We start from the raw sequence: 15,400 nt of genomic DNA on the forward strand, positions 1-15,400 counted from the left end.
AAAAGTCCCAACTGAGGCCTGTCTCAGGGTGGACGCTGTCCTCCTGAGGGGGAGGGGGGGCTGACTGCTGTGGGGGTCCACGTCCATGCTTCCTAGGGGGAAGATGCTGTAAGGCAAACTGCTGAGACACTCATGAACAGGACTTGTTAAAGTCTGTAATGGAGCGCTGGGCAAAATGGTACAGGTCTGTAATTCTAGCACTCTGGGAGGCTGCTGCCTGAGCTGGTTGGAACCGGCAACATTCTCTGGCGTGTCTGGACGTGAAGCCTCTGAACAAATTCCTGCTGAGCAGCGCTTTTACGCTTGCAGGCTCTGACTCCACGCTGACTCACTCTGGCAGCCTTCCAGGGGACTTTCTGGATCATTCCTCCGTAGAGCCCTCACCTCTCCTCACACAGTTCATCTGGAACTTCTCTGCAGCTGATGACACACTTGACCTTGCCCTGTCGATACAGAGTATGAATTACTCCCTTGAAGGCCGATGGAGCTTTTCCTATCCTACAGGCGTTCTGTGTTCTAAGAGCTTGTTTCCGTCGCTGCTCCTTAACTCTGCAAGAGAAACGAGGAGAATCTTTAAAACGGAGGGAAAATCCTGCTGTGGATTCCTCCAGTTACCTCTCACTACTCACCTGCTTCTACCGGGGGCTCACGGTGTCGTTCCTCTTCCCTCTGTAAATTACTGAAGGGGCAAGGGAGAGGACACACTTAAGATCTGTTACCCGTGCAGACATCGGCTTCAACTCTCAGAGTTTCTCGGTGCTGATGCTATTTCTGCGAAAGTGAGCTGCCAAACTGTTCCAAGTGACCAGGGGTTTCTGACTGACTAGCGTGACAAAATGCCTACCTCACGAAATGAATCCTTCAAGTGTTTCTGAGCTCACACTACTGGCTGGATGAGGAGCGTTCCTTTCACCCCCAGGCCAACTGGCTGTGTCCCACAGCAAGGGCCACCACGTCAATCATTCAGACATTTACAGAAGGGGGAACATAAACCTTCAACTGCTAAGGAAGTCCTGGGGAGGAGAGTCCCCAGAGCTCCCCAGGCTGGGCAGGTGACCGAGAGTACACAGACATCCACCTGTCGCTCTCTCCTCTAGCCAGGCATCAAGTTTCCAGCCACAAGGGCTCTCCTGAGTTACAGCCCTGGTCTTCAGACTCGAGACTGCTTCTTCATCCTGGTGGGCTTGTTAAAACAAAGTTGCTGGGCTCAGCCTTAGAATTTCCCAGTTACTAGGCCCTTGACCAGTCCCAGAGACAGCTTCTTTCTTTCGTTTTGTTGTTGTTGTTGTTTTGTTTTTCACGACAGAGTTGCTCTGTGTAACCTTGCCTGTCCTGGAACTCCCTCTGTATACCAGGCTGGCCTTGAACTCACAGATCTGCCTACCTCTGCCTCCCGAGTCCTGGGATTAAAGGTGTGCACCACCATTAGTAAGAGGGCATTTCTAAGAGCTTACTAGGAAGCACTGGTGCTGTTAGACGCACACTTTGAAAGCCAGCATGTTAAAGTGTCAGGAGCTCTAAGGTTAAAAATGGAATTACATTAGAAGTGGCACATTCAAATGTTACTATCTAGGTCATAGAGAGTTATGAGATGAAATTGATCCTGAACTGATAACTACCAGTTACTAATTACTACAGGTCTCTCACTGTGTCCAATTAATCACATTTCTTTTAACCCTTATTATATTTTATGAAGCAACTATTACTTCAGTTTTCAGATGAGGAAAACTAGGCTTAGGGACTATAACTAATTCGGCTAAGTACAAATAAAAGCAGCAGGTTTTGAACCCAAGCCCGCCTCTTAGAAAGTCAGTTCAGCCCAGCATTGTGATGTAAACCTCTAAGCCCAGCACTTGGGAGGCAGAGGCAGGCAGAGCTCTGTGAATTCAAGGCCAGCCTTGTCTACATAGTGAGTTTCAGCCTAGATGAGGCTACACAGTGAGACCCCACTCCCCCCCAAAAATAAGTTAATTCATGGGGCTGTCAAGATTTAGCATAATCCAAGGATCAAGAAAGACCAAAAGTCTTAAGCAAACAGAATCCCAGGACTCATTTTAGCAGGTCAGAGGGCCCTTGCCAGCCAGGATCCTGAGGTAACCAGTCCTGTCTTCACAGAAGAGAAAGAGGAAATCTGAAAGTTCTTCCTACGTATGATTCCCACTGTTCTGGAGAGGCCGGAAAAATGACTTACTCAGAGAGAGGGAGGGGCCAAGTCTCTCACCACTGCTCCGTCCAAAGCGTGCTCAGCGCTCACCTCATTAGCAGTGTGAAGCCTCTGTCCCTGCCAAGTCGCAAGGTGCCTTTGAGGGGCCACTGGGAGCTGTGCGCACAGCATGGAGAACTGTAGGTGTCTGCGGCCCACTGAGGGTCAAATTATATAGGCTGGGCCTTACGGCAGCAGATCTTGGCCCTCCACTCCCTCTAAACTCACCAGAGGGGCTTTCACAAATCCTGCCGCCCAGCCTTCACCTTAGGACAATGATGGCAGACTTTCTGGGCCAGAGCCCCAGCATCAGTAAAACGTAAGGGCGCCAAGGAATTTGAATGTGCAGCAAGGCTGGAATCCTCTTCTAAAGCATGTATGAGGGGAGGGGGAATAATCAGCTGCCCTCTGAAAAATATTTGCATTTTTCCCTGGGACTTCAGACTAAAAAGACTTCACCATCGAAAGGAATCCATCTCGGTTTGTGCAATGTGAAGGGAAGCACCCTAATAAGGGAAAGACTATGGGGAAGCAGGACACTACCTCAAAGAGACACTTGGCATTCTTAGTAACTATAGCACTAGCTGTGGTCATGATTTCATTAAGTAGCTCCGAAACATGGCATTACAAATTCTCTCCAACTCTATCCAGAGGAAAAAAACCACTTACCCATCCCGAGTGTACTTCCGGAACAAGTAACTGTAAAAAACAAACAGAACATAAGCACTGAAAATATTCTCATTGTTTTTTTTTTTTTATGGGGTGTGTGTGCGCGCGCGCGCGCGTGGAGGCCCGAGGCTGATCCTGGTGTCTTTCTTTGATGCTCTCCACTGTTCGCTTTTGAGACGGTGTCTCTCTCCCTGAACCAGAAGCTCACTGATTAGGCTAGGCTGGCTGATAAACTTCAGGGATCTGCTTAGTGCCCCACCGCCGCCAAGCGCCGGGGCTACAGCTGTGTGTGCTACCATGCCTGGCCTTTTACTTAAGCTCTGGGGATCCAAACTCAGGTCCTCACCATCGTGTGGCAGGTGCTTTACCCACAGAGCCATCCTTTTTTAAATTATTATTATTATTATTATGGTTTATTTAACTTTATTTTATGTGCATTGGTGTGAAGGTGTCAAATCCCCTGGAAATGGATTTTCAGACAGTTGTGAGCTGTCATGTGGGTGCTGGGAATTGAACCTGGGTCCTCAGGAAGAGCAGTCAGTGCTCTTCACTGCTGAGCCATCTCTCCACCCAGCCCTGTTGATGTATTTCAGATGGAAAAGTCACACATTTGTAAAAAAGGAAAAAGGGCTGGGCATGGTGGTACATGCCTGTAATCCAAGCTACTTAGGCAGCCGAGGCCAGTATGGGCAATTTAGCAAAAGATTGTTTCAAAATAAAGTTTTAGGAGAAGGCCCAGGGATGGGGAGGGGGGATGTTGAGGGAATGCTACTTCAACAGTGTGGTGTTTGCCTAGCATGGACCAATGCCCTGAGTCTAATCACTAGAACGGCAAAAAAAAAAAAAAAAAAAAGTAAATGGAAAGTAGACCAAAGCTGAAGAAGAGAAGACTCAAATAAGAGAGAAGGAGATGCTGAGGTAGGCAAGCATAGTGAATGGTTTGGCCGCTTGGGACTCTTCTTAAGCTGTACACAGTGCCCTCTTCTGAAGATGCACTTGGTAGCCTAGCTTCTTTGCCTGCACAGGCTGCACACACCGCACATCCCTCTCCAAACAACACACCTAGCAACCGCAGGCCTGCATTTGCACCAAGTTCCACATACACCCCTCTCTGACTGTGGGAATGGTTTCTCAAGAACAACCAAACTTGGAAAATTTCCACTAAAAATATTCTAAATGTATAAGGGCGGGAAGAATAGAAAGGATGATCTAATAGGTCTGAACTGGTTTGGGGCTCATGAGGAATAAGGCAAATTATGTCCTCCAAGTGTGCTTTCTGAAAGGATCCTCTGCTTGCTATCCCATGTCCACACACAATCGGGTCATATACAATTTAGTGACTTGCAGAGAATTGTAGATACAGACTTGGGAGCCATTGAGTCTCCGTTTCTTTATTTATAAACCAGTAACAGTAAGGTCTGCTGAACCTACTTCTTATGGTTATTTTGAGCATTCAACCAGACATAAATGTGAGGATGTGTGTGTGTGTGTGTGTGTGTGTGTGCGCGCGCGCGCGCGCGCGTGCGTGCGGATGTGTGTGTGTAAGCCAGAGGAGCTAAAGTTACAAGTGGTTGTGAGCCATCTGATGTAGGGACTAGAAACTGAACTCAGGACCTGCTGGAAAGGGAGTGTGTGCTCTTAACCACGCGTGAGGACACTTAAGTTTGTGAAACATCCAGCAAACATGACATGTTGTTATTGAGTGGTGAGCTTGTCTTCCAAAGAGCTCAATTGCACACCACGAATCCACTCCAGTCTCTTCTCAGAAGAATGGGCTGTGGACCAGATTTGGGGGAAAGTGACAAGATTAAAACATAAATAAAAATCAAAGCATGCCGGGCGGTGGTGTTGCACGCCTTTAATCCCAGCACTCGGGAGGCAGAGGCAGGCGGATCTCTGTGAGTTCGAGGCCAGCCTGGTCTACTAGAGCTAGTTCCAGGACAGGCTCCAAAGCTACAGAGAAACTCTGTTTCGAAAAAAACAAAACAAAACAAAACAAAACAAAAACCAAAGCATGACGTCTAAGGAGAGCTCATCCCTTTAGGAAGAGCTGGCCATGTTCCGCCACCAAGAGCCCTCGTGACCTCTTGTCACCCGCATTTAATTAGAAAATGTGGACTGCTCATCAGCAAAGGCTCCTGAGTCATCTTTTCTTCTTTTTGTGTTCACCTCGTTATTGCCTTTTCTCTTCTTTCTCTTAGAAGTACATGAAAAATATATGACTGCGCCCTGGGCAAGGTAGCAGAGGGCGCTGGAACACAGAACAAGAGCATTGCTAATGTCTCCTGCCAGCCCTGGTGAGAGGGCCTGGCTGTCAGCCCCGGTTTGTGATCAGAGCCTGTTGACCCACTCAGCTGTCTAGCCCTAATTTAGGATTTATAAATTCCCTTTTCTTTGATCCGCGAACTTCCCCTTTGTCCTCATTCTCAATCTACGCAAATAAAAGTTCAAAACTGCTTTGTTGCTGCTGCTGCTGCTGTTTTTGAGACAAGGTCTCTCTGTGTAACAGCCCTGGCTGTTCTGGAACTTGCTTTGTAGACCAAGCTGGCCTCAGTCTTACAGAGAGCTGCCTGTCTCTCGAGCGCTGGGATAAAAAGTGTGTGTCACCATGGTCCAGCGAAGTCCAAGTCTTTTAAGGTGCAACATGACAAGGTGTCAAATGGCATCTCTAGACTATGTTTAAAAATCTGTTCCCAAATAACCAATCACTTTAATCCTCTTTACTATGAAAACAATAAGGATCTGGCCCTTTTTCTGAAGGGGGAGAGGCACACGGGTCTACACCGCAATTCCAAAGTCTGAATTCCTGCAGCTTGTAGAGAATTCACACTTAGCCGTTAAAAGGGATTGCCCTGCCTCTTAATTCACAGGTCTGATCTGAAGGTAAGTTTTAATATTTTGTGTGAGAGAGTGTGGGTCCATGGACATAAACCACACAACTGGTCGGAGCCTGTTCTCTCCCTCTACCATGTGCTGGCTAGTTTCATGTCAAGCTGACACAAGCTGGAGTCATCTGAGAAAGGGAAACCTCAGTTGAAAAGTGCCTCCCTAAGACTGGGCTGTAGGCAAGTCTGCAGGGCATTTGATGTGGGAGGGTCCAGGTCTTTGAGGGAGGTGCCACCCCTCAGCTCGGTTCTGTAAGAGAGCTGACTGAGCAAGTCATGGGAGAGCAAACCAGTAAGCAGTGTCCCTCTATGGTCTTGGCATTAGCTCCTGCCCTAACTTCCCTCAGTGATAGAAATGCAAGCGCATAAACCCTTTTCTTCTGCAGGTTGCTTGGGTCATGGTGTTAAATCACAGCAACAGAAACCCTGGCTGAGACACACAACATGGGCTCGAGGGATTGCACTCAGCCGGGCAAGCGCTTTAACCTACTATACTGCTTAGTCTTCATTGTCAGCCTGACATAGTTTAAGTCACCCAGGAAGCAGAAGCCTCAGTTGAGGAATTTCTCCATCAGACTGACCTGTGGACATGGCTGTGGAAAATTGTCTTCTTTGATGATTGATGTAGGAGGGCCCAGTCCACGGCGGGCAGTGCAATCCCTAGGCAGGCGGGCCTGGGCTCTCTGAGGAAGGTAACTGAGCCTGAGAACAGTCAGTAGGTAGCTTTCCTCCGTGTTTCCTGCCTCTGCGCCTGCTTGAGTTCCCACCCTCTCTTCCCTTGATGATGGGCTGTGACCTATGAGCCAAACAAACCCTTTCCTCCCCTCAGTTGCCTTGGATCCTGGTCTTTCTCTCAGTAGCAGAAAGCAAACAAGAATACCCCTGAGGCACCTCGCTAGCCCAAGGGTTAGTTTTAATCTTCCTTTTATGTTTTTCTTTTGGGCGCTGGGGCCTTGTGTGAGCTATGTCAAGGGCTGTACCACTGGGCTGGTTGTAAATTAAAGGTCATGACTTGATTTACCTGAGTATATCTTCTTTGGACAGAATGTAAGCTTCAGTCCCGTTTCAGCAACTGGGGAGACCATCACAGTGTATACGTCCCCACAGGGGATGTCGGTGACATCACAGAAACTTAAGCCAGCACTTGGGACACACGTGAAGATGCCTTTGGACCCATGGAGGTCGGTGCTATAATTGGCAGAGCCCCTGGAGGCTTGCCAGTAGATCCGGATGCCATTAGGGCCCAGCCTATATAATTTGACCCCCAGTGGGCAGCAGGCACCTACAGGATAAAAACAAGCCCCAAATTATTATTTCATCATCACACAAGCACGGCCTTCTTACAATCACTACAGAGGGAAAAAGCAGAGCTAGAGTCCTCTGCAGAGAACGATTACTCTCCGGTTAGACCAGAGCAAGGTTTGAAGGGCTGTGTGTGCTCTTCCCATGGTGAGCTGCAGGATCACAAGTCCATGCGTGGGTGGGGAGGGGGAGGGGCTGTGACATAGACCCCTGGAGGGTCAAAGGTCTACAGCCGGCAGAGAGATGCAAACACTGAGTCAAAAGCACACTGTCCAATCGAGGTATAGCACGATGCCCCGATCTCATTTGACTTTAGGGGGACTAAACGACTTCACTGTGTTCACCCTAGCGGCTATGAGCAGGAGCACACCTTAGAGGCAGCCGCCTCTGTGACCGGCTAGTGAGCAAGCTGGTTGGTCCACGCCTCATCTGTGCTAACCGATTGGGTACTCTTGTGGTCCTGTTTCCCAAATATTTTGAGTGAGTCAAACATTGGGTATCAATCAGGGCACCAGATGGTGGAATGCTCACTAACTAAAATAAAGGTCGTGTATAAGTTTTTTAATCTGTGAAGAAGAATCAGGCTCATTTGATTTGTGCATGTTCTCTCTCTCTCTCTCTCTCTCTCTCTCTCTCTCTCTCTCTCTCTCTCTCTGTCCCTGTGTGTGTGTTTTTATTCGCTTGAGACAGGGTATTGTTATGTAGTCCAGGCTAGCCTCTAAATTCATCTTCCGGCCTCAGTCTCTCAAATGCTGGATTCTGTGTGTGCACCACTATGCCCAGCATGACAGACTGCTTGACTGGCTGATTATTTAGAAGGCAGTTGGAGTCAGAGTCTCATTTGCTATGTGGTCCAGGCTGGCTTTGAAATCATGGCTGTCTGGTGAGCCTCTTTGTCTCACCTCCAGAGTGCTGGGATGCTGGTCAGGAGGCCGAAGTGATGGCTAACACTGTCAACTAGACAGGCTCTACAATCACCCAGGAGATGAGACAAGAGGCTCATCTGTGAGGGATTAGAGGAAGTTAGTTTCAGGCCCGCCTGAGAGGGCTATCTAGAGGAAATTAGCTTCTGGAAATGCCTGGGAGGGATATGTAGATTGTTAACGGAGGTGGGGTGACCCACCCTAAATGTGGGCTGTACCATTCCCTCAGATGGGAGCCTAGGCAGCAGCATTAAATACAGAGGAAGCCAGCTGAACACAAGCATTCACCTACCCAATTTCTGACTTCAGACAAGGTGACCAGCTTCTTCCTGCTGCCGCGATCTCCTCACCGTGAACTGGAAACGAAATCAACCCTTCCTGACATATTTTCTAAGTGATGTCATTGGTTACTTATATTTAATTGTGGGTATGTGTGGGGTGTACACGTGTGGGGTGTACATCTGTGGGGTGTACATGTGTGGGGTGTATACGTGTGGGGTGTACATGTGAACGCAGTGCCTGAGGCCGGGAGAGGGCGGACTGGGGTTTCATTCAGCGTGGGTGCTGGGAACCAAACTCGGGTCCCTGGGAAGAGCAGTGGCCATTTTAGCTGCTGGACTATCACTCTGGCCCCTTGAGTTGTTTGGCTTTTTCATCAGATTTTGTTGTTGTTGTTGTTTTCTAGACAGTGTTTCTCTGTGTAGCCCTGGCAGTCCTGAAACTCACTTTGTAGACCAGGCTGCCCTCCACCTCTGAGATCCACCTCCCTCTGCCTCTTGAGTGCTGGGATTAAAGGGGTGCACCACCACTGCCTGGCTTGTCGGGTTTTTTGTCAAAGCAACAAAAAGGGGAGCGAATATATCTGGCTTAATTTATTCTTTTTACTTAGTTGAAAACAATTGTTCCATTTTGTTCGAGATATTAGCATAGGTGGCTCTATAGCAGAGGATGACCTTAATTTCCTGATCCTCCTCCCTGTCCTTCCCAAGTAAAGAGATTACAGTCATGAGTCACCTTTTCTGGACTGGTTTATTTATTTATTTTTTCTAGACTGTTTTTTTTTTTTTTTTTGAAATTGTTTTAAGGTTGGCAAAGTTGTTCAGCTGGTAAAGGTGCTTGCCTCGAAGCCTGACCAACTAATTTCAGTCTCTGGGCCCCGCATGGCGGCGGAAGGAGAGAACCAGCCCCTGTATGCTGACCTGTGACTTCCACAAGCATACCCTGATGTGCTTGTGGGAGCACACACAAAAATCAATTAATTGATTAAAATTTAAAATGTTAGGTGGAGAAATAAGCAATGAACCGTCTTCTCAGAACGGGCAATGCAGATGAGGACGAGGCAACCAACAGAACCAACAGAAAGTCACGGGCCAAAAGAAGGCGTAAACCCGCTACACTGTACAGAACATTATGAACGCTTTCACCCGGAGGCCAGGGAGATACTGCTACCTTTGCTTTCTTCTTACCCAAAAGGAACTAGAATCATGGAAAAGAAAGGCAACCCGAGTTGTAAGCAGTCTTTTTTTTTTTTTTTTTTTTTTTTTTTTTTTTTTTTTGGTTTTTCGAGACAGCGTTTCTCTGCAGCTTTAGAGCCTCTCCTGGAGCTAGCTCTTGTAGACCAGGCTGGTCTCGAACTCACAGATATCCGCCTGCCTCTGCCTCCCGAGTGCTGGGATTAAAGGCGTGTGCCACCACCGCCCTGCTAAGCAGCCATTTTTAATTTAGGCTCCCAGTGAAGACATTTTCTACTGTCTCCAAGAAGCCAAAATTATATTTCAACCCCACTGTCCCGAGCCCAGCAAAGCGATAACTAATTACCACCGTGCAGTTTCTCCTCTAGCTTGGAGGCGGTCTCTGGAGTTTGTTCTAAAACAGCCCTCCAGACAGCCGCCTCAGCAGGTTAGGATGATGTATGAGAGGAGTCTTCGCTAGCCCTGCTCTGGTTGCTGTTTCTTTCCATTATTCCTGAATGGCTTGGCATTTGTGGGAAGAAGCCTCTGCTCCTGTTTGGCCTGTTAAAGTGATAAACTGCAGAAGGCTGGAGTGGTTCAGAAGAAAGAGAAAAACACAGTGTGGCGACAGCGCAAACCAGGTAGGATGTACGCTCAAACGCTGCCCGGAACCTCTGCCAGGCTGTTACTGTTCACTACAGATCTCCCTGTTGTGTAAAAAAGAACCATCATCTCTTCAGGAAACAGCCCAGCCTTTTTACCAGGGGAAGCAAAGCACCAAGGACTGACAGAAACCACTGAGCTTTGAAGTTCCAAGTCCAAGGGAATTGTGAACATGTTGGAAAGTGCTCTGCGTGATTAGGGCTGAGGGGAGGGCTAGGTTGGTGAAGCCTCTGCCACACACGCGTGAGGAGAGGGCTAAGTCGGTGAAGCCTCTGCCACACATGTGTGAGGGGGTGGCTAGGTCTGTGAGTTTGAGCTCCAGCACACATGTAAAATCTGAGCATAAACAGCTCTATGATGCCATGTGCCTATAATCTCAGCACTGGGGAGGCAGAGACAGGACCACCCCTGGTGCTTGGTATTCAGCTAATCCAGTCGAACTGGTGAGTCTCTGATGTGGGATGTCTTCTGTATATGTGCTGCTATTATCAGTTAGTGAACACAGCTGCTTTGGCCATTGGCTTAGCAGGGTAAAGTCAGTCGGGAAATCTGAACAGAGAGAAAAGGCAGAGTCGAAGGAGATGCTACACAGCTGCCGAAGGAGAAAAATGACAGAACATTACTGGTAAGCCACAGCCCCATGGCAATACATAGATGAAAAAAATGGGTTAATTTAAGATGTAAGAGCTAGTTAGGAATATGTCTGAGCCATTGGCCAAACAGTAATTAATATAGTTTCTCTGTGATTATTTGGGTCTGGGCTGCTGGGAAACAAAAGTATGGTCTTCATTTACAAGTTTCAGATTTGGAAAGAGAACTTATCTCAAAAAACAATTGACGAGTGTTGAAGATGATAGGCAACATGACACTAAGAAATAATCTGAATTTGAAAGCTGGGTAGAGGTGCACCATCTTTTTTTTTAAATGAGTAATACATTTTTATTTTGTGTGCATTGATGTTTTGCCTGCATTTATGTCAGTATGAGGGTGTCAAATCACTTTGAGCTGGATTACAGATATCTGTGAGCACCATGTGGGTGCTGGGAATTGAACCTGGGTCCTCTTAACTGCTGAGCCATCTCTCCAGTCCCACACCATCTTTTTAAATGGGAAGGATGGACTGAGCCTAGACCGGAGATCATGGAATCCTTAACAACTGTGATGGTTTCAATGAGAATGACCCCTATAGCCTCGTCTATTTGAATGCTTGGTACTCAGTTGATAGAACTGTTTGGGAAGGATTAGGAGGTGTGACCATTTTAGGAGAGGTGTGTCACTGGGGGTGGGTTTTCAGGATTCAAACACTCATGCCAGGCCCAGTCTCTCTGCTTGCTGCCTTTGGATTAGGATGTAAAGCTCCCGGCTACTGCTCCAGCCCTAGGCTGTCTGTTTCTCACCATGGTGATCATGAACTGTGGACTAACTCTCGAAAACTGTAAGTGATCCCCCAATTAAATGCTTTCTTTTGAGTTGTCCTGGGCTGGGCGGCAGTGGCACACACCTATAATACCATCACTAGGGACACAGAGGCAGGCAGATCAGAGTTCCAGGGCAGCTTGGTCTACAGAGGAAGCTCCAGGTCAGCCAGGGCTACACAGATCTACCATGTCTTGAAAAACAAAAACAAACGGGAAAAAATGCTGCCTTGGTCATGTGTTTCTTCATGGCAACAGAACAGTAATTAAGACATCAACACTCAAGGGCTAGAGTTTAGAATTCACTTACTGGAAGAATAACTTTGGTAGGCACAGTCTGCAGTCAGTCCAGTGGGGCTAATGGCTTTCAGTGCCACCGTGTAGTTGATGCCACATGCGATACATCCCAGAAGGCAGTGGTTCTGATGTGTGTGACACTTGGACTGTCCCATCTGTGACTCGAGCACTGTCACGTAGGTCTGAGCCACTGTCCCGATAGTCCAGCTCACGTTGATTATAGACTGGGTGACCTGCGCCGCTGTCAGACCAACTGGACAGCACGGCACTAAAATGGAAAACAGAAAAGAATTTAATTTTCTTCCAGATTCCTTATAGACAATAACCACAATGGAACTGTGAGGCTGCACTTTGGGTAAAGCACTCAGTGGGCAAGCCGTTAACCCGAGCTCAATCCCTGGGCACTCAGTGGAAGCAGAGAATGTACTCTAAAGCCCTCTGACCTCCACACACATGTGATATGCTTTCTCTTTTTAATAAAATTTTCACCAGGCAGTAGCGGTGCACGCCTTTAATGCCAACACTCAGGAGGCAGAAGCAGGTGGCTCTCTGTGAATCTGAGGCCATGCTGGTCTACAGAGCTAATTCCAGGACAGCTAGGACTATACGAGGAAACCCTGTCTTTGAAAAAAAAAAAAAAAGTAGAAAAGAAAAAAATTTTCCTTTGTCCATACCCTCTGATGCACCTTGTAATATCAACCATGTATTGTGAACATTTTCTCACAATACAGTGTCCTAGAATAGGCTTTGGATCATATGTTGTTTCTCCCATTTCTTTTTCCTTTTTTCTTCCTTCCTTCCTTTCTTCCTTCCTCCCTCCCTTCTTTTCTTTTCTTTCTTTCTTTCTTTCTTTTTCTGAGACAGAGTCTTATGTGGGTTAGTCTTAAAGTCTACATGTATCTTTGGATGACCTTAAACTTCTAATCTACCTGCCTCCAACTCCTAAATGCTGGGATTATAGGTGTATACCACCACACCAGGTTTATGTGGTGCTTGGAATCCAACCCAGGGCTTCTCATATGATAGGCAAACCCTCCACCAGTGCTAATAATAGCCATATTAATGTAAGAATTTTGTTAGATGTCTTTTGGGGGAGTGTTGAGACACGGTCTCATTGTTCAGCCCTAGGCTGGTCTGGAACTCATGATTTAGACAAGGCTGGTCTTGAACTCATAGAAATTCACCTGATTTGGCCTCCTTGGGTGTTGGAATTAAGGATGTATACCGCCAAGCCTGTCTGATAAGTGTTTTTCAAAATACAGGTTCTCAGTCAATAATAGCTTCCTGTCATGGAGATCTCATTGTTTAGTGGACATGTTGAGAGCTTAGCTTAGTACTCAGACTACCCTGTAAGAAGGCTGTTACCGCCAGGCGGTGGTGGCACACGCCTTTAATCCCAGCACTTGGGAGGCAGAGGCAGGCGGATCTCTGTGAGTTCGAGGCCAGCCTGGTCTACAAGAGCTAGTTCCAGGACAGGCTCTAAAAAAGCTGCAGAGAAACCCTGTCTCGAAAAAAAAAAAAAAAAAAGGCTGTTACCACCTTGTGGGCAGTAGTGGCACACGCCTTTAATTCCAGCTCTCAAACCGGAGGCAGATGAATTTCTGAGTTCAAAGCCAGCCTGGTCTACAGAGTGAGTTCCAGAACGGCCAGGGCTACACAGAGAAACCTTGTCTCAGGAAAAGGAAAAAAAAAAGATTATTACCTGCCTCTTACTGATTAGGAAACTAAACTCGGAACATGTTTTCCTAATATTTATTTTATTTTTAATTCTATGTACATGTGTGTGTGTGTATGTGTGTGTGTGTGTGTGTATGCATACGAGTACAGTTGCCCATGGAAACCAGAAAAGGGCGTTGGGTCCCCGAAGCTCGAGTTACTTGTGGTTGTTAACCAACCTGATATGGGTGCTGGGAACTAAACTCAGGTCCTTTGCAAGGCCAGTAAATGCTCTTGAACCTCTGATACATCTCCCCAGCCCTAGAAACTATACTCAGAAAAGTGCTTTTTAGAGGAACAATCAAAAGGCTTCAACCAAAGACATGAATGAATAATAAATCAGCTTGTATGGTTTCTTGTTAGCTGTTTTGACCGTGGCTTGGGATGATATAAATTCTAAGGCAGTTTTCTGCAGGGTCAGCATATTGTTCCTTGAATGGGAATGTTGGGCAAGACAAGAGAATTTTGAAGCTGTGTTTACACAACATGTAAAATGACAAAAGTTTTATTTTCCTCTAAGACTGAGACTCTTTGAAAGCCACCTAGTACTGTAGTACTGAATTTCCATCACACTTAGGGCAAATTAAAGAAAATGCATGTCCTAAAGCAAGTCCTAAGGATTCACGGAGTCAATATTGCTACATACCTGTTTCCAGGGGCACACTGTAGCTGGGCAGGCTCTTTCCTGCCTGAGTTTCAGCCACGGCACTGACAGAGAACATGGAACCGCAGGGCAGGCCCCCAATCATACAGGTCTCCCCTGTGCTGCTACACTGGAACAGCCCCTTCTTCCCCTGGGCAGTCACCGTGTAAGTGGCACCTTCGTTAGTAGATCTCCAGTGCACATTAATCGTGGAGAATGCATCCTTTGAAATATTTTTTATTTCAGGACTGCAAGGAGCTAAGAAGTGTTAGATTATTAATTAAAACACCAGAGTCAAAAATACCACACATGCCATTTGGTTTAAAATGGACTCCTCTCCTTACCTCCCCCTTCCCAGACACCCCCCCCAGCACCTCCAGCAAAAGACCCCAGGGCTGGGGATATGGTTTAATTGGTGGAGGGCTTGCCCAGCACCTACCAAGTCCTGGGTTTTATCTCCAGCACTGTATCATCTAGGCTGGTAAGCACACCTAGAATCCCAATGTTTGGGAGGCAAAGGTAGGAGGATCAGGAGTTCAGGTTCGTCCTGAGCTGCACGGTGAGTCTGGCCAACTTGGGCTACATGAGACCCACTTCAAAAAAGAAAAGCACAGAGCCGGGCGGTGGTGGCGCACGCCTTTAATCCCAGCACTCGGGAGGCAGAGACAGGCGGATCTCTGTGAGTTCGAGGCCAGCCTGGTCTACAAGAGCTAGTTCCAGGACAGGCTCTAAAAAAGCTGCAGAGAAACCCTGTCTCGAAAAAAAAAAAAAAAAAAAAAAGAAAAGAAAAGAAAAGCACATTGAAGTGGAGTCAGGTGTGATGGCTTATGTCTATAATCCCAGTACTTGCAAGCTGAAGCAAGAGGATTGCTGTGAGTTTAAGGCCACCCTAAGTTAGAGAGACCCTATCTAGTAAATAAATAAGTTTTTTTAAAGAAAGATCTCCTGGTAGGGGAAGGAATAAACAAGGAAACGATGTAGTGCTAAAATACATTATGTGTGTATGAAATTGTGGAAAAATATTCTTTAAAGAAATCAAAACTATGGTTGTCAGTCATATATACATATAGATCAAAGTCACAGAACTTTTTTTTTGCAGAAAAATATTGACATTGGCATAGAGTATTAGGTTCCTGCTGTTTTGGGCCAACTGGAAAATAAAACATTTTGAACTTCAAAATCCAAAATAACCAAGACAAACATCTGCATTCCTCATGGAGAGCAGGCAAGCAG

At 46.8% G+C, this 15,400-nt stretch overlaps 1 protein-coding gene across 1 annotated transcript in view; it reads right to left on the bottom strand.

The window, feature by feature from the left end:
• Window positions 1-412: 412 nt before the first annotated feature.
• The window catches only part of Fndc7 (fibronectin type III domain containing 7), a 35,440-nt gene continuing 20,452 nt past the window's right edge, over window positions 413-15,400 (bottom strand). The window contains exons 8-13 of the mRNA XM_038311956.1: window positions 14,171-14,425; window positions 11,822-12,076; window positions 6,779-7,039; window positions 2,873-2,902; window positions 630-679; window positions 413-549 (exon numbers count right to left, since the gene is read on the bottom strand). Coding sequence (XP_038167884.1) covers window positions 636-679; window positions 2,873-2,902; window positions 6,779-7,039; window positions 11,822-12,076; window positions 14,171-14,425 — 845 coding nt within the window. The 3' untranslated portion in view covers window positions 413-549; window positions 630-635. The remainder of the gene's footprint in view (window positions 550-629; window positions 680-2,872; window positions 2,903-6,778; window positions 7,040-11,821; window positions 12,077-14,170; window positions 14,426-15,400) is intronic.

This window comes from Arvicola amphibius, chromosome 14, assembly GCF_903992535.2.
Source record: "Arvicola amphibius chromosome 14, mArvAmp1.2, whole genome shotgun sequence".
NCBI classification, from domain to species: Eukaryota; Metazoa; Chordata; class Mammalia; order Rodentia; family Cricetidae; genus Arvicola; species Arvicola amphibius.